This window comes from Dendrobates tinctorius, unplaced genomic scaffold (genome assembly GCF_039654945.1).
Source record: "Dendrobates tinctorius isolate UK_male_01 unplaced genomic scaffold, ASM3965494v1 ptg000026l, whole genome shotgun sequence".
NCBI lineage: Eukaryota > Metazoa > Chordata > Amphibia > Anura > Dendrobatidae > Dendrobates > Dendrobates tinctorius.
In genome coordinates, this window is record NW_027361694.1 from 10,436,402 (window position 1) to 10,456,525 (window position 20,124).

The window sequence follows — 20,124 nt, forward strand, 5'->3', positions numbered from 1 at the left end:
GTTGAGCTCTGGAGACTGGCTAGGCCACTCCAGGACCTTGAAATGCTTCTTACGAAGCCACTCCTTCGTTGCCCTGGCGGTGTGCTTTGGATCATTGTCATGTTGAAAGACCCAGCCACGTTTCATATTCAATGCCCTTGCTGATGGAAGGAGGTTTGCACTCAAAATCTCACGATACATGGCCCCATTCATTCTTTCATGTACCCGGATCAGTCGTCCTGGCCCCTTTGCAGAGAAACAGCCCCAAAGCATGATGTTTCCACCACCATGCTTTACAGTAGGTATGGTGTTTGATGGATGCAACTCAGAATTCTTTTTCCTCCAAACACGACAAGTTGTGTTTCTACCAAACAGTTCCAGTTTGGTTTCATCAGACCATAGGACATTCTCCCAAAACTCCTCTGGATCATCCAAATGCTCTCTAGCAAACTTCAGACGGGCCCGGACATGTACAGGCTTAAGCAGTGGGACACGTCTGGCACTGCAGGATCTGAGTCCATGGTGGCGTAGTGTGTTACTTATGGTAGGCCTTGTTACATTGGTCCCAGCTCTCTGCAGTTCATTCACTAGGTCCCCCCGCGTGGTTCTGGGATTTTTGCTCACCGTTCTTGTGATCATTCTGATCCCACGGGGTGGGATTTTGCGTGGAGCACCAGATCGAGGGAGATTATCAGTGGTCTTGTATGTCTTCCATTTTCTAATTATTGCTCCCACAGTTGATTTCTTCACTCCAAGCTGGTTGGCTATTGCAGATTCAGTCTTCCCAGCCTGGTGCAGGGCTACAATTTTGTTTCTGGTGTCCTTTGACAGCTCTTTGGTCTTCACCATAGTGGAGTTTGGAGTCAGACTGTTTGAGGGTGTGCACAGGTGTCTTTTTATACTGATAACAAGTTTAAACAGGTGCCATTACTACAGGTAATGAGTGGAGGAAAGAGGAGACTCTTAAAGAAGAAGTTACAGGTCTTTGAGAGCCAGAAATCTTGATTGCTTGTTTCTGACCAAATACTTATTTTCCACCATAATATGCAAATAAAATGAAAAAAAACAGACAATGTGATTTTCTGGATTTTTTTTTCTCAGTTTGTCTTCCATAGTTGAGGTCTACCTATGATGTAAATTACAGACGCCTCTCATCTTTTTAATTGGTGGAACTTGCACTATTGCTGACTGACTAAATACTTTTTTGCCCCACTGTATTCACGAAGTATTTATTCACACACACTACAGAAGCCTTAACAGTCTCTGCCCTTTTCTTCAGTCTTTCTAATCTCCCGAAGGGTACCTGACCTGTGGTAGCATCACAGTCACATGATCATGATGTCACCAAAGTCCCTGAAGCAGGCTCAACATCAGAAATTACACTGATAATGCAGAACTGCTACTATCAATGTAGTTTCTACTGTAAACGCTGGGAGCCCCCAAGTGTTTTGGCGCCATGGGCTATAGCCCAGTTTGCTCATTTCCCTAATGCTAGCCCTGAGGCTCGGATCTGGCAATTCCGTTAGATATGATGGCAAGAATAGAGCTGTATTCAGTGTTTTTCTTGCCATCAGAGTGACATAAACATTGACAGAACATCATTTGTCATATAGGTCCATAGCACTGTATGGTATTTTTAAGTACAACAAAGAAAAAGTGAGAGCGCCACCAGATAACTGGGATCAACCTGTAGCATATCAGACAAAAGCTAAATTAATGAAGAAAAAAGAAACATGCCATGAACCAAGGATCACCATAAAATATAACAATGCTTTATTGATACGTAAGAGCCACAAACAATTCTTAAAAACATTTAAAAGTCAGAAACACATGACACAACAACCCACAATAGAGCTGAAACCTGCCTAAAAAATTGCACACTCAATATAAAAAATATGAAAACTTGTAATGTATAATAATATATCACCAAAGGGGTTAAGAGGACCAATTGAGAGGATGTCCAACTATATGATGAGCACCTGGTGTATATACAAACAATGAATATAAATAATCTTCAATGTTTTTCCAAGGAAAATGTGAGTGAAGCTGTCCATTAGCTTTCGTTGATTGACTTCAGGGCTTACGTGACCTAACAATGTCACGCGAGTGCCAGCAGATGCGGCACCAACATCTCTGGAACGTCGCCAGTCTGGGAGGTGAGTATAAGCTGTTTTATTTTCAATGGGCATTCAGGCATTTAAGAAAAAGTTGTCCAAATAGTGGACAATCTTATTAATATGCTGGAAACTATTTCTATAAGGATTGTAAAAATATTGGTTTATCAAAATCTTGTGGATGACACCAGCCCTTCCCTGAGGAAGCAATGTGGAAACACATGTTGGGGTGGGTAAGCACTGTTCAGTGGTCATGTATCTCCTGTTATTTTGTATCAGTTTGGGTTATGTTTAGACTTGTGTGACAGTTACCTGTTTACGCATATGGTGAGGTCTTCCTTGTATTTTAATATTACTGATGATCTTATTCTTTTACATGCTGGGAGACATTAAAAGTGTGTGTTGTATATGTGACATGTCCTTCAGAGCTCAAGACATTTCATTGCTTATTGTTTAGATTATACCTGGAACACATTAACTGTAATATCAAATACAGTGCCATTGGCGTCCTTGCCCTTGTCAGTGTGTTTGTGTGTATGTGTGTGCACATTGCATTTTTATCTATGTGTACATGTTTTTTATTACTGTTTGTGTTGTATTTTTATATGAGTACAATAAGCTATTTTTAGAATGTATGGAGTGGTGTTTGCTGTCATTATACAGGAATTTCTAAGAACTTATCAGTAGATTACGGAGTCATTTGGGCAGTGCAAAATGTAACTTTAAGAATCAGCACCTTAGGATATACCAACCAGCTATGTGAGAATTAGATCCTGAATGTCCATTTTGAAGTCATCTGCAGGAATTTTATTCAATACTTTTTGAACTCCAACTTTTTCGATTTACTTACTGGTCACTTTTTGTTCTACCAATTTTTCAATGTTCTCACACAACTTTGAATGAAATGACAATTGACTTTTTGGTAAATAGATTTTGTATTATTTGTTCAGTGTCAGTGCTTCAAGCTCCACTTGGGAAGGCTCATTTCACTATAATATTACAGTTTAATCAGGCTGATGATCACCCGACGAATGATCAATCCGCTTGATCAATTTTCTTGTTCATCGGGTGAAGTGATCTTTTGGACTGAATAAATGATCATCGATCTTGGCTGCACATCACCCTGTGAAATCAAGACTCTCCTTGCTGAGAACAATGGCGGCCTATAGGCACAGAGTGGTCTATTACAGATCATTCAGTGCTCACACATTGCGTTTTTGCAGCTTTTTTTGCTACTTTTTTATGCATATTTTAAGCTGCATTTTACAGTATCATCAAAGTCTACGACATTTCAGGGCAGAGAAGTACGCCTGCGCAAGAGCGCGATGCCGGGGAGTGATGAAGCAAGCAGTAGGGCGGCGGCGCAAGAAGATAGGAGGCGCCGGACCCGGATCTGCGACATCCATCGGACCGGACCGATCATTCACTCTCAGAGAAAAAATATTTTTTTCATGAAAACAAATTTTCAGCTCCTTGAGTTACACTTTAAATGGACCCTGTAAGCACAGGATGACTAATGAAACAAAGTACAGGAGGTCCCAGCCAGCTTTTCCAAAGTGAGAAAACCTCAGCCAGAAAATTTATCAGAATTTGCACCATTTAGTAATGTGAATTATACTGTAAATGTGCTCCAGTTTCTGACTGGAGTGCATCTCTAGCAGAGGTGCGCGGTATTTGTAAGATCCGCCTAAAATAACTGGTGCCTATTATTGAATGAGACACATGTTACTCCAGTAGTCCCTTCATTAAGACTGGCAAATAAAAGGCCATTCTTAATGAATTGATTTCTAAATAATCTTGCAAATATGTAGCTATCAGCAGTTGCAATTTTTGCAGTTTTATTGAATATGTTCTTCTCTATGGACATTCATAAATTAATTTTAACACTGTTGCCAAAGATAAATTACAATTATCACTTAAAAATTACTATTTTATTTGTTAGGTAGATAAAGCATATTGAGGCTTTTGGACTTTTAATAATATTGTAGGACAAACAAGTGCTACCATGAAGTCACTTGTGTGTGAAAATCACCTACCATATTTGTCAGCGCTCTTCACAGAATTCCAGTGTGACATCAGGACAAGATCTGTGTGTCGGGAGCTTAATGAAATCACTTTCCATGGTTGGGCAGCTGCACACAAGAACAAAATTTAGTGGCCTACTGTTCGCATAGAGGTCATAAACACATGGTTTGTTGAGATTGTTGTGAAGGAACCTAAGTGACTGTACAGAGCTCCGATCTGTGCCCCTCCAACAAAATTGGAATGTAAATTTTGAGCCAGACCATTTCATCCATCTTCAGTGGTGAACCTCACAAATGCTCTTTTGGCTAATTGGGCTCATTTTTCCAAAGACACACTTTCATAATCTTTGAGTATAGCCTCCTGAGAAGAATGGATGCTGCTATGGTCACCATAAGAGAGCCAAAATCTATGTTAATGACTGACTTGGAGTGAGATACTCAATCAGATCATATAGGTGTGATGGTCAGGTGCCCTGATACTTTTGTCCATATAGTGTATTTGGTGTCAATTTTCATATATTTCATAAGTAATTAAAAATGCATAGGGATGAAAATATGCTGGTTATGTTTGGGTGCCATATTATAGACGTAACTGCATCATAAGAACAGTGGATTGACGCGGGTGAATTTTAAGAGGATCGTAATATAATTTATATGGTAAAGAAAAGTAATTTTCGTGATAGTTGCTTGATGATGTGTTCAGTAAGTGTGTATATTCATTACTTGCTATGCATTATGCTATAAGTAAACATAAATCTCTCTGTTCTGGGATTGTTAGGTTCAAGCCAGGGAGACTATTGTCAAAGCACTTGAAGAGTATGACCTTGGCAAAACTGAAAAGTGTGTTCGGATTAATTCTGTGTCCAGTGGCCTGGCAGAAGAAGATCTGGTAGCCATCCTACAGTCCAAAGTCTTGCCTTCCTGTGTCATGCTGCCTAAGGTTGAATCTTCTGAAGAAGTAAAATGGGTGAGTCTTTTAAGCATTCCTACAAAGCATACAAAGGGCCTGGAATTCAATTTGTTTCCTCTTTTTATGTGAAGCCTGGCTTAATTTCAAACTCTAATCCAACAAAAGGTAAAAATTCAATGCCATGCCTTTTTTTTTTCTTTCTGTGGCTGCACACAGAGAAAAATGGTAGTGCAAACTAAACCACATCTCTTATTTTCTCACCTTTGTTAGGCCTTTCCAATTAAATTGTAATAAAAGTAATTTTTAATGGTTAGATATAAAATAATAAATCTTTTTTTTTCTTTAATCCTTTACATTTGCAGCCGGGAGGGAAGTACATCCCTAACAGGCCTTAAATGTACAGTAAAGAGATGTCAGAGGCGCAGGAGCTGCATCTGTGCTATCAGCTGCAGGACTATAAGATACAGGCAAGCATACCTCTGGCAAGCTTACGGCTGGGATCAGAGTTAACTCTGATCATCAACATTTTGTCACAGATGGTCTATGACCTATCAGGCATAATGCATTGCAATACAGGAATATTATAGTGTATTATTGAAGCAATAAAACTATTTCAAGTTGAAATCTCTAATTGGAGCAATAGAAAAAGTTCAATAAATGTTCATGTAAAAAAAATTCTAAATAAGATAAAAACCTTTTTCATTTTTCAAAATGTTTAATGTTAAAATATACAGTATGTTGACCTGCTAGTTTATTTAACTGATCCACAGACCTCGCTTCCTTTCCTGATGTCTGAGCTGGCACGTTTTTTTTGTTGCTGGTCCAATTTTAAGATCAATCTCGAAAAATCTGAAGCCATATTTATTTCCCTACCCTTGCAAATGGTGAATGTTCTAAAAACTAATTTTGCATTTAAATGGCCCTCAAATAATCATATTAACTATTTGGGCACCATTATTTTGGCGGATTTATCAGAATTGTTTGACTTGAACTTTGGTCAATTTTTGTCCAGATTGGAAGGGGATCTTAACTCCTGGAACCGTGGAGATTTCACCTGGTTTGGCCGGGTTAACATCCTCAAAATTACTGTATTGCCTAGACTTTTGTATTTACTACATACTATCCCAATATATATCTCATCCTCCTTCTAGATGAGGGTCCAACGTAAACTCTGACTGAGTTGTTTTGTCGACGGGATGCCCAAGAATTTGTAGTACTGTTTTGGTGCTTCCAAAGGATTATGGGGGTATAGGTTTGCCGGAATGCCGAAAATACAATCTGGCGTCCGCCTATGCAAGAATCTTAGATATTCTGCATTGTATAGAATCTAAACTGTGGGTACGTATGGCCTATGAATCTTGTCATACATCGGTTTCTACTCTACCATGAACGTGGCCTATTTTGGCCCGAAATCACATCCCTATTCCATTTAGTCTCAGGCAAACATTCAAAACTGTCCAAATTTCCAGTATAAAGGGAATTCTAATTAACCCATTAGGACCTTTATCCCCAATAACAGATGCCGGCCAGTCTGCGCACTGCAGTCCAATCTCAGTTCAATTTATAAGACCGTCTGATGGTGTGCTAATACAGTTCTACTTCATAAACTGCTTTTAAGTCATTCACAGAATGCATCTCTGATAAAAGACAAAAATGTCATCTTAATTAATGCCACAAAAGGGGCATACATTTCAACAGATGCGGACTCCAGTCTGACATTAGAGTACATGGTTGCAGTGGTGCATGGCAGGTGAAACATCAAGACTGGCGTTCAAAATGCCAGCCTTAATAAATTGGTACCAAATTTTAATATAGCACAGTGTGGGAATTTACTACGAACTTACTAACGTTCCTTCCTTGACATCGCTCACTGATAGAAAAGCTGGGACACTCCCATACACATTAGGCGATTGGTCAGTTCCAATCAACAGGTTCAAACAACATTCATCTATTGTTACTTTCCCTTGTTGAGACCCTTGATAATTGCCACATAAGGAAATTAACCTAACAAACCATCTTAAAGTGGGTTTTCCATGCACAGGGTAAACTTTTGGCAAGCAGTGCTTAATGTAAACATTGACTAATAGGTTCAGGCTATGTTGGTTGGTTTGAGAGGTCGTTACATGACCACGAGTATGCAATTTGTGTAATTGAGGTCACTCATCTGCTTCTCTCAATGTTTTATCGAGAGAATGAATGAAAACTAGTCAGCATTTTATTCAGAGAAGCAGATGAGAAGTTAGTCAAAATGTGACCATAATTATTCCAATCACATACTTGTGGTCATGTAACAACTACTCAAACTGTCTAGCAGACCCGAATCTGAATCCTAGTGGTGTGTATATTCCACACTATAAGTATTCCACAAGCTCCACTTCTTGCAGAAAGACCAACCATTTTAAACATCTAAACCACAACCAATGTGTCCCTCAGTGTTGACCAACTGCATGTGGCTCCTTAGCTATTGTTGTATGCACTTACTTTCATGCACTGACTGCACCACGGATGTCATTGCATAGCAGAACCGTGTCACTGATTGCTAACACTAGGGTAGAACCATATCATTGATGATTGATTTCAGGTTGTGGTACCAAAAATTACTATGGAATGCTTTACACTACTGTGAGCATTACAGAACTGGACATCACCATACTTCCATGAGTGGTTTATTCAGATACCACATTACTATAGAGTGCATACATACTGCTATTAGAGTAAAGTGCATTAAATTTTTCATTTCTTAAGTGTCCATAGATTACATGGATTGTGCATCTCGTTCACTTTCTGATTTTTTTTTTTTTCAAACCACAGCATATTCTAGAGCTTGGCCTACAACTTCACCAGTATTGTCTGAGGCCAGAGAAAAGTGCCTATATTTATAGTAAAAAACAGCACACGACTGGGCCAGACATTCACTGGTTAAATATCACCCAGCTGCTATCATAGTAATTCGGCAGATTTACATATTTACAGTAGTCATGACCCCTAATATTGATGTATTCACTACAGTATGATAATCACATAGTGCAGTCAGCTCAGTATCAATGACTATAAAAAAGAGGAAAAAAAGGAATAAGGTCAATTCTCAGGGCACCTTAGAGAACAAACAGGAAGCATTTAACTAGTGTTTTTAATTAGCGCAGATATTATTTCCTGAGCTGCTCTCTATTTCTTCTTTTTTTAATTGCTGACAGGTGTGTTTGTGTTTCATGACTGTGTTTTCAGCCAATAAAATCCTGGAAATGTTAAGTGGCACGTCAAATATCTTTACCGGGCCTGTAAATAAGCTAATTGTATAAAAAAGCATGATAGAAAAGTGAATTAATTGCTGCATGACCATTTATGATGCTATGTAAGGCATTTAGCGCACTCTTGAATAACCAAGATACGTCGTTACACAGTTGGTCATACAGTTGTATTACAGTGTAGTCATTGGGACTGTCCTTACAAGCTGATGGCCTCATCCAAAAATAATAAGTAACTTCTATTATAAAATACAGATAACATAAAACTTAATTTAAAAAGCGGTATGGACCAAAGAATATCTAGATTCTGCAATACTGCCATATTATAAATGAAGGGTATAAGTAGATCGGCTAATTTAATATGTCTTATTTGTTCAATATCCTGAATGGTTCCCTCATCAAACAGGATCAGTTATGTGAACAAGACCACCGAGGATAGTGTAAAGTTACTGAAAGTTACCAGTAGTAAGCTATTATATTCACCTTCTCCATCCTGTCCGTGCAAGTCTTCAGCCATTATCATTACTTTGGACATTTCCAGAGACCTTACAGAGAAATCTAAAAAAAAAATGGAATTTCCCAGCAATCCTATTCATTAAGGAGTCCTTCAGAATCTTTAAGGCTACATTCTCAAGGTTTAGTTTTGGTGAGTTTTTGAAGTTACAGATCTTTCTTCACTTATTAAGTAAATTAGGTTACTTAAGTTTTTTCATTGCGTTTTTGAGTGTGTTTTTTTACATGCATTTTTGGCGATGTGTTTTGTCTCTTGTTCCTGGTATTTGGCTGTGACGAAACGTTTGTCATACAGTCACATGCAGATTACTTGCGTTTTGAATGTGTACTAAAAACACACGTGTGTTTCTTACCTACGAATTTCCCGCATCTAATGAAATTCTATGGGGAAATTCCTCACATAAAACTCAGGGTACCCTCAAGAGAAAAGGACATGATGTGGATTTGATACACACACGCAGGTCAGTTTCCACTGAGTAAAAAAATAGCACAGGGTGCAGGAGATTTCTATAAATCCCATCTACATTGCTGGAACGGAAGCAGCAAAAATATCCAACTTAAAAAATGCCCCAAAATCTCATCATGGGCACGCAATCTAAAACGTTGTGCACTCGTTCAGTATTTCATCAGTTTTTACCTCAGTATTTGTAAGTGAAAAATGCTGAGGTGGTGACGTGTTTCTATTCTACTTTTCCTCTGATTGTTCCACTCCTGATTTTGGCTTCCAAATACTGAGGTAAAAAACTCACCAAATACTCAACGTGTGCGCGTGGCCTTAAGAATAATTTTTGGTGTCTGCTATTAGTAGTCTAAATATGATGAGGCTCTTGAATTTCCAAAGGGCTCCACAGGGAGCAGATGGCACATCTTGGTCTTCACACTCCTGTGGAGCTCCGGATGTGTCTCTGTGCTATACCTCTGTAGGGCCGGTAAGACATGCCACCAGTACTTCCGGGCACTGAAGACAAGGGGTAAAATGGTGGCCTCTCCAGCACTGGAGTTTCCAGGTAATTAAGTATTTTGATTTTATTGTTATTTATTTTCTACAATATGGTTTGGAAGAATACAGGTCTATACTCTTCTTTGCTTTTGGATTTTGTCTCCACTCCAGTTTTTTTTTCCTTACTAAATTGAATACAAGGTGTCCATTAGAAATGAAATTGTTTCCCAAACCGTTGGCAAAGTGTAAAATATTATGATTCTAAGATAGTTAGACTATATTACTGTGTATTGTCATTGTCTCAGTATGTATTGTATTACATTCATAGTTCAACATTTTTATACAGAAAATTAAAAAACCTCGTTTGTTGTATTCATCTGCAGCCATTACTACGGGGTCTATCAGCAATAGTACATTGCACAGTATATGCTTCTGCTTATATTGTAGATCGCTTGTGAGATAAGTAGTAGTTTGTTAGGCAGGATGATGTAATAGTCACCCAGTGTGAGCGATGAATGGATAATGACATCGCCAAAATTGCAGGAAAAATTTGACGTTTTTAATAAAAAAAAGCAATTACCAATATAAAATTACAGGATAATGGTGTCAAATTCTCTTTGATAATGTCATCATATAGCTTGTAATATCCCTGTTTTGAAATGATACATTAATAAGTGCTGAGAGGTGAATACACGTCTTCACGTCTTTGTATTTCCACATAAAAAGCACAACTTGGAATGGAACATTGTAACTTAAAAACGAGCGCAGTATGACTGGCATCGAGTCTGTTTTACTTAGCGATCACATTGTTTTATTCTTGTATTAATAGTCAAAAGTACAAGAAATCAGATTGCTGATGCCTCAAAGCGATCTTAGGACATCTTTTACGTAGAAATTCTGTGTATTCATTGGTTGCTCCAACCTGCAGTGTGCAAGGACGAGCCCTGAGCCAGTGGTACTGATCGAAAACCTAGGAACAGCAAATTAGTTTATATTTATCTGATGTATTTTCATAAAGCACATTTATTAGAAACACGTTATAACACGGCCTATTGTTATTATTTTTTTTTCAATCCATTAATTTTACAGCTTTTTAGATCATTTTACAAACTAAACATATTTTGACTCATTAATACCAAGAATCCATTCACTGCATAAAAGAGTTCATCTCAATTTACATTTTTGTCTCTGAGAACATATCTAAGATTTTTTCTTATTTCTATCGCAGCACCTACGACGTTGTCTCCTTTAACCTACTGCAATGCACACATAATAGTCATCAGTATAATAGATTCCTGCTTACTGGACACTTGACACTATACTTTTTTTTCGCCTTTGTCATAGTTGATATGGAGATATTACAAGGCATCCTATGGCGTTACTTACTAACTGCAGAACTCCCAGACTACATCGCTTAGATTTTTCACCTTGACAGAATTTTATCATGGTTGCTCCTGTTCTCCTGCCGCCTCTCTCCGTCAGTGTGTCTTTCCATGGTTCTCCTTCCTTTTGTTGTAGTAAGGGGTTTAGAAATTAATTTAACATTTCTAAAAAAAAAAAATCAGCCACCCCTTTTTTTTAAGCTTTTTCCTCACTCTTTCTTGACAGACAAACATGTCCTCCTTCTTTCTCGGTGATGATTTTAGTGAAGAAAATTTGAAATAAAAAAAAAAAATCAGCTTTTGGGCGCCTGCCTCCTCCTCTCCACGCTCTCGCCTTTCTCTTTCCGACACTCATTTCAATGAAAAGCCTTTCATCTAAAGACCGTGTTACACATTTTAACACCTTTTTTTAACTAATTCTTTTTTTATTGAAGTGAAGAGATTTTTTTTTTTGCTGCTACTACACTAGACATCCTTTTTTTTATTCTTTCTCATTTTTATTTATGCAAAGCATAAAACCTGGAAGCTGATGCACAACTGAAAGATGGGCTTACTTGTTTTCTTTTGTGCTACAATCCCTTGCTTTGCTTTTGTCCTAAGTATGGGTACTTGTTTGACTGGCATGGCTTATTGGAGAATAACAAGCGTAACTCGGCCTCTTTTGTCATGGGACAATTCTCCCACAAATCCCGAACAGTGGGCATTCTTCCTCACACACTATTGGGTGTGCACTGGAATTGAAAGAAGTGCTGAGGGCTGCTACTTCATCCCCTCCCCAATCTCTTTGTTTTTTTCTTTTCTCCCCTCGCCCCCCCCTCCCCAACACCTCCTCACTTTGCTTGGCCGGAAACATTTAATTGTCCCCTTTTTTTTTTTTTTTTTTGCAGAAAAAAGAAAATATATTAATTGAAAGTTGCCTCCGAGCTCACCTTTTAAGTTTTCTCACTAAGTAAATATGTGGCAGGAAAGCAGGAGTTAAATCACTAGTAAGGTAGAAAGATTTTGGTGGAAAGGCTAATGTAACATTTTAGATGTTCCCTCCTGTAAACCACTCTCCTATTTCCAGGTGGTATGATAATGTATGTTGTACAGGCTTAAAAACAGCAGGGAGGAGCCCATTTTGTTCTTTCTGAGGCCTTCTACCATGAAACAAAACTGTAAAGCATCAAAACAACATGTGCTACATTTATCGCTTTTTTTTATGTGCAAGATAACAAAATCCACCGATTTAACACAAATGTCTCTTTTTACAGTTTGCACTAATATTCATTCTATGGGATGTGCTTATGTTATGTGACATTTTTCAGCACATATTCATTCGATATATATTTCAATTAATACAGTGTTTTATATATTAATGTATGTAGAGGTTTGGTTTAGTTTATGTATGTTATTTAAGGGGATGGTTATACTTTACATACCTTAAAGATGTGATATTTAGATGTAATGAAGGAGGGGAGGGTTCAAGTGATTGGGGTGGGGGGCACAGGAGGCTGTGGGTAGAAGCTAAAAGGGGAAGAACTAACACCTCTAATCCAGCTTCTGGTAAATAGGCTGCCAGCTTTTAGAATGAGTTTCCTTTCTATTAGTCAGAATATTATGCTAAGCCTTAAGCATTAGTTTTTTATGTTGCCATAGCAGCCCTGTTCCTGCAGGGTTGTGACCTGTGATGATTACAGTACAAAGCTTATAGGGTCTTGAAACCCCCTTTGAAGATGAAAAGTCTTTGATGGTTTATATTTATGCAAATCTCTTAGATATGATTTACCCAACTGAGATTGAATAGAGAGATGATTAAAATTCTCAGTTCCTTTGATATCCATCAATGACAGAATATTTCTTTAAAAAAATGAATTGGACAAACCTGTCATTTTAGCTTGTGTTTTTTTTCCCCATTTAAATAGCATTAATTTACCTGTGAGATATTTTATTATCTTCCACAAGTTGTGAAACGCGTGTAGCCAATATATATCCTGTTTACTTGTTTCGTTATTAGACTTTGTTACTGACAAAGCCAAAGTGGCACCAAGGCTGTTTAATGTTCTTAGATGATATCACTTAGAATTTGGACTAACCCATTCTTTACAGCTTAAGGCTTCCTCTGACATCTGTCCCCTTCAAAGTCTGTAACTTCTTTCATAAGCCCTTTATAGGTATGTAAAAAAGATCAAATGGGGGAAAGTACAACTACTTTGTTAAATATGATAGACTGGGTCACTGTCTCCGTGTCACGGATGAGCAAGCGGAACACACTAAACTACAAGGATCTGCATTCCGCACCATCATTTACTGTATGTTTTCTATTAGTCTGATACTTTGTATTTAAGCTTGCCCATAACCGTAGACTATATGCGCATCACATAAGTATTTCGTAAGCACTAAATTTAAAAAAAAGCCTTTAGCATAAGCCTGTAGCATATCTACGCTTACTGAATTTTTCAACACTTAAGTTTGTACATTTAGTTATTTTCATATGTATTTCTAATTTATGTGTTTCCCAAATCTTGGAATTAATGACTGATTATATTGCTTAATTTATTGATTTCTTTTGGTTTTAGTTTACAGAAAAATTCCTACACCACTTGAAAAGCAGGAAATTAGCTCAGCCAATATACTTGGTAACATTTGTGGAAACTGCGCTAGGTCTCCTTAACTTTAAGGTAAGAAAATATATCTGTATACTTACCCATGTTGCAATAAGACACCCAATGCACTTTTACTGTATTCACTTCATTCTCCTCTTATTTGACGTTCTAAGGCTATGTTTAGTATAGAAAATATAGACAAATGCGCTTATACGTGTGTGTGTGTGTGTATGTATATACAGTATATATGCAGTTGTGCTCAAAAGTTTACATACCCCGGCAGAATTTTTGCTTTCTTGGCCTTTTTTCAGAGAATATGAATTGTAGTGCCGCGGTAGCACACTTACGCAGTGATGAGGCAGTGACCCACAAAGTTCAAACAGAAAACACCTTTAATGCATTACTTCACGGCATTAAATGTCCAATTCACACACAGTGCATATGATATTAGTGTCCATTTCACTGCACTACATATTACATGGCATCCTTCCGTTTACAGTCACTAAACATGCTGGACTTCCCTTTGACCAGTATCCGTGGGCGACTACACCTCCATGACAATGTCTGTTACTCACAGCTTTTACACAGTACACGATATTCTTTAGATCACAGTCACTAAACACACCAGTCTTCCTCTTACCAGTTACCGTGGGTGACTACACCACTGTGTTAATGTCTCTTTACTCACAACTTAACACAGTCCATGATATCCTCCGGATCATAGCCGGGAACCATATCCTTCTGTTTGTAGGCACTAAACACACCAGTCCTCCTTTGATCTGTTGCCGTGGGCGTCTGCACCGCTGTGTAAATTGTGGGTACCAGACCTTTCAGCTAACTTGGCTGTTCGGCTCTGCTTGCCTGTGTCGCTTCACATACAGCTAGCGCTCTGCAGGGCTTCCTGCTCTACACTCCTGCCAAACACCAGACTCACACTGTAATTACACCTGACACACCCAAACCCTCTCCTGCAGGGCTTTTAACAAAGCAACCTGTGGCCTTCAGCCACATGGAAAACCCGGGCCTGGAATGAAATGAACTGCATGACTATCATCTTTCAGTCTGTTTCAAAACACAACATCCCAGAGCAGGTTTTCCCTACATCTGCCTTAGACACTAGCATGTCCAAAACTACGCTTATTTTTATTATTTCTAGTCTTCATTGCAGTCACTGCTATGCCTGTGACTGCCATGCACTCCTATGGCCTTCATACGCCTCCGTGCACAACCTGGGGAGAACACACAGTGACCCCTATCTGTGACATCGGTCACTGCTTCACCATTGCAATCACAGCTACATCTGCAACTGCAGTGCCCCCTTATGACCTCAATATGCCTCTGTGCGCATCCTGTGGAGAACCAACAGTGACCCCTACCTGTAACACTGGTCACTGCCTCACAGAATAAAACTTTTTCTACACTCATGGATAGTGGTTGGGTGAAGCCATTTATTGTCAAACTACTGTGTTTTCTCTTTTTAAATCATAATGACAACTCAAAACTTCCAAATAAACCTGATAAAAAGTTCACATACCCCATTTCTTAATACCATGTATTGCCCCTCTAACATCAATGATGGCTTTTGTGGTAGTTGTGGAAGAGGTTCTTTATTTTTTTCAGATGGTAAAGCTGCCCACTCATCTTGGCAAAAAACCTCAAGTTCCTGTATATTCCTGGGCTCTCTAGCATGAACTGCACGCTTGAGATCTCACCAGAGTGGCTCAATGATATTGAGGTCAGGAGACTGAGATGGCCACTCCAGAGCTTTCATTTTGTTCTGCTGTAGCTATTGGCAGATCGACCTGACCTTGTGTTTAGGATCATTGTCATGTTGGAACGTCAAAGTACTTCCTATGCGCAGCTTCCAGGCTGATGATTGCAAATTTGCCTCCAGTCTTTGCTGTTAATGTGCTACATTCATCTTTCCTTCAACTTTGACCAAGTTTCCTGTGCCTTTGTAGCTCACACATCCCCAAAACATTAGCAATCCATCTCTGTGCTTTACAGTAGGAATGGTGTTCCTTTTATCATAGGCCTTGTTGACCTCTCTTCAAATGTAACGTTTATAGTTGTGGCCAAAAAGTTCAATTTTGGTATCAACACTCCAAATTACCTTGTTCCAGAATATTTGAGGCTTGTCTCTGTGCTATTTTGCGTATTATAGGTGAGATATTTTGTGGCATTTGCACAGTAATGGCTTTCTACTTGCGACTCAACTATGCAGCCCATTTTTCTTCAAGTGCCTCCTTATTGTGCGTCTTGAAACAGCCACAGTGCTAGTTTTCAGAGAGTCCAGTATTTCACCTGATGTTATTTGTGGGTTTTTCTTTGTATCCCAAATAATTTTCCAGGCAGTAGTGGACAAAATTTTTGTTGGTCTACCTGATCATGGTTTTGTTGTCACATAGCCCCTGATTTTCCATTTGTTAATCACAGTTTGAACACTGCTGACTGACATTATCAATTCCTTGGATATCTTTTTGTATCACTTTCCTGTTTTATACAGTTCAACTACCTTTTCCTGTAGATCCATTGACAATTCTTTTGATTTCCCCATGACTCACAATCCAGAAACATCAGTGGCTGGATGAAAAATGCATGAGTCTATCTGGATTCCAGAAACTCACTCAGCTTTTATGCACGCACACTGATTACAAGCAAACAGGTCAGAGGTGAGGATGTTACCTTTAGTAGCTGTTCTGCCTTCTTCCACGTATGACGCTGTGTGGATTCCAGCATACGGCTAAACCCTTCATCCACTCCCAGTAACAAGACTGTATGGGTGCTTAAGTCTATATTTATTGGGATGATATGGACAACAATGGGAGATGATAACAGATGATATAGTAGATGAGATTGGTGAACACAGTAGTAGATGAAATCAGAGGTTGTTGAACACAATTGTGGATGAATCAGAGATTGTTGTACAAAGTTGTGGATGATTTCAGGTAAAAACTATAAGGGAACAGACAGTGCATCATGTCAGAACTGGCAGACAATATCATAGCAATACAGGGTACTATCACAACAGTAGCAATGATACAGAGTGCTGTTATATCGGTAGCATGCATTATACAGAGGCTGCGCAATACAACATACACAGCAGTAAAAGAGAAAGAGATATCTAAGCAACTTATGGCTGCCAGCCCTGCATTCATTGAACAGAGGATGCATATAACTAACATGCAGTGTAATAGCATTACAGGAGCTGAACATGCATTGCAAATATCATGAGGCATGCACTATGGCCAGCTAACACAGATGCATAACATATATTACATAACTGCATTGAAACCTCACCGGAATCCGCTTGATATAAGCAGTGATTTTGCAGGGAGCTGAGCACATGTGAGCACCTCAGACATCCAGCAGTAATGGCTACATGTTGCTGACCCGGGAAGGAAGAAGGGGTGGTTCTGAACAGAATAACCATTAAAGGAATAGAGGATTCTAAACACATGAATAGGAAAGAGAAGGGCAACTATGAAATCTATTGGCCATAGTTGGAACAGCACTTAAGAAATGTCTTGCTGCACATGAATAGGCAGAACAGTAGCCATTCAAACCCATTTTTGTCAACTTCTGTGCATGTTATCAGGCCAAAATCACCAGGGTATGTGAACTTTTGATCAGGGTCATTTGGATATTTTGGGTTGTTATTATGATTTAAAAAGAGAAAAAACAGTAGTTGACAATAAATAGCTTCACCCAACCACTAACCATGAGTGGAGAAAAAGTTTTAGTGTTATCATTTATATTTTCTGAAAAATTTGGTACCCCTCGTGTAATGACAGAAAAACCAACAATAGTCACAGAAATAACTTGAATATGACAAAAGTAATAATAGATCAAAAATCTATGAAAATGAACTAATGAAAGTCAGATATTGCTTTTCAACCATGCTTCCACAGCGTTTTAAAAAAAATAAAACTCATGAAATAGGCCTGGACAGAAATGATGGTACCCTTAACTTAATATTTTGTTGCACAACCTTTTGAGGCAACATAACAAAGCCTCCTTCAGGTTTCACAGTAGGGACAGTGTTCTTTTCTTGCTATGCTTTATTTTTCCATCTGTGAACATAGAGCTGATGCCAAAAAGTTCAATTTTTGTCTTTTCTGTCCATAGGACATTCTTCCAGAAGCTTTCTTTGTGGCTTGACAACATGTAGTTTGGCAAATTCCAGTCTGGCTATTTTATGATTTCTTTCAACAATGGCGTCCTCCTTGGTCGTCTCCCATGAAGTCCACTTTGGCTCATACAATGACGGATGGTGCGATCTGACACTGATGTTCCTTGAGCTTGAAGTTCACCTTTAATTGGTTTAGAAGTTTTTCTGGGCGCTTTTGTTACCATTCGTATTATCCGTCTCTTTGATTTGTCATCAGTTTTCCTCCTGGAGCCACGTCCAGGGCGTTTGGCTACAGTACCATGGATCCTAAATTTCTGAATCATATGTGCAACTGTAATCACAGAAACATCAGCTGCTTGGAGATGGTCTTAAAACTTTTACCTTTAATATGTTTGTTTATAATTTTCTTTCTAATCTCCTGAGACAACTTGACATGATCCAGGCTGGATTATGACAGATTTTGCACAAGTAACCTTTTTTTTCCCTTTAAGCTGTTTGCTTAAAGTTAGTTTTGCCCCCGGTGGCCATTAGGGTCATTACACTCTGGTTGTTTCAGTTCTAGTTTTTCCCCCGGTGGCCGTTAGGGTCATTACACTCTGGTTACTTTAGTTGCCCCCGGTGGCCACTAGTGTTATTGCATGTGATAATGAAGCAGGTGTGATTCTCTGGCTGCTACCTATAAAGGAGTAGCAGGTGGTCTCACTCACTGTTGGTGATATTGCTCATTTCCAACCAAGTCTGGTGAAGGAAGGAACTACAGAGAGGAGTTCCTGGCAGCTCAGGGGAGCTCTGGTGTAGCTTCAGGTGGAAGCTGAATTCAGGTGTCGAGCTTCAGGGGTGAAGCTGAACTTTGGTGTTGTACTCTGTTGCTGGGAGCAATAGCAACAGAGCAAAGCTAAGTGGTGTTTGTGTTTGTGACTTTCCTTGTGTGTGTACTAGTGCAGTGGTAGGATTAGTTTCTGCACCGTCCAGTTCACTAGAAAGGGATAGGTGCAGGGCGAGCTAGGGATTTGCGGTATCCAGCTCATCGCCAGGTGCGGAACCTGCATAGGGATCATCAGGAGTGTAGGGACACTGACTCAGGAGAGTGCAGGAGGTCTCCACGTCCCCGTTCCCTATTGCAGTAGTGAACAGATTATTTTTCTTTAGTGTCTTATCGATCTGAGTATTAATATTCCAGATATACTGGCCAACCACACTTCAGCATATATAGTGACACTTTTTAGAATTTTCAGTATCCTAACGGAAATTCCTGCAAAATTCTTCCTAATTCTGTATCACATAACACTACTCTGATATTAATAGGGCGTTTTCTGGCACAGGCTGCCTTTGTTCTTTTTCTTTTATTGACACTATTGCACAAGCACTGTTTTATCTGGCACTAATTTGCGCTATATAGATTTTAATTTCTGATTAAAGGTTAAGTTTTAAGTATATCCATACCAAGCTGCTACATTTATCTTGATCGGGATTGGTGAAATAGACCCTTGCTTATCTATAAAGGAGTAGCAGGTGGTCTCACTCACTGTTGGTAATATTGCTCATTTCCAACCAAGTCTGGTGAAGGAAGGAACTACAGAGAGGAGTTTCTGGCAGCTCAGGGGAGCTCTGGTGTAATAGCTTCAGGCGGAAGCTGAATTCAGGTGTCGAGCTTCAGGGGTGAAGCTGAACTTTGGTGTTGTACTCTGTTGCTGGGAGCAATAGCAACAGAGCAAAGCTAAGTGGTGTTTTTCCCTGTTTGTGACTTTCCTTATGTGTATTAGTGTAGTGGTGGGATTAGTTTCTGCACCGTCCAGTTCACTAGAAAGGGATAGGTGCAGGGCGAGCTAGGGATTTGAAGTATCCAGCTGGTCGCCAGGTGCGGAACCTGCCTAGGGATCATCAGGAGTGTAGGGACACTGACTCAGGGGAGTGCAGGAGGCCTCCACATCCCCGTTCCCTATTGCAGGGCCCTCCATTGTAACGGTTTCCCCGGTGTTTCCCTTAACTCTGTTTAAATTCGCCCTGCTAAAGGCGGTGTATCCAGGTTCACTGGTGTTATAGAAATTCGCCCTGCTGGAGGCGGTGTATCCAGTCACACATGACATTACACAACTCTTTGCTTCCTCTGGTCCATGTTGAGTGTGATACACATCATGTCACCATGTCACCAAACAGCACAGTGAGTATCTGTAGCCCTATATACAGGCCCACTCACTTATTCCAAGATTGTAGACACCTGTGATGCTAATTGGTGGATACATCTTGCTTGAACATGTCCCTTTTGTCACATTATTTTCAGGGGTACCATCATTTCTCTC

The 20,124-nt window shown here is 39.3% G+C and overlaps 1 protein-coding gene across 1 annotated transcript in view; it reads left to right on the forward strand.

The window, feature by feature from the left end:
* CLYBL (citramalyl-CoA lyase) overlaps positions 1 to 20,124 on the forward strand; it is a 475,215-nt gene that overhangs the window by 367,934 nt on the left and 87,157 nt on the right. Inside the window, 2 exon segments of the mRNA XM_073569499.1 lie at positions 4,896 to 5,084; positions 13,666 to 13,767. Of these exon segments, the coding sequence (XP_073425600.1) occupies positions 4,896 to 5,084; positions 13,666 to 13,767 (291 nt within the window).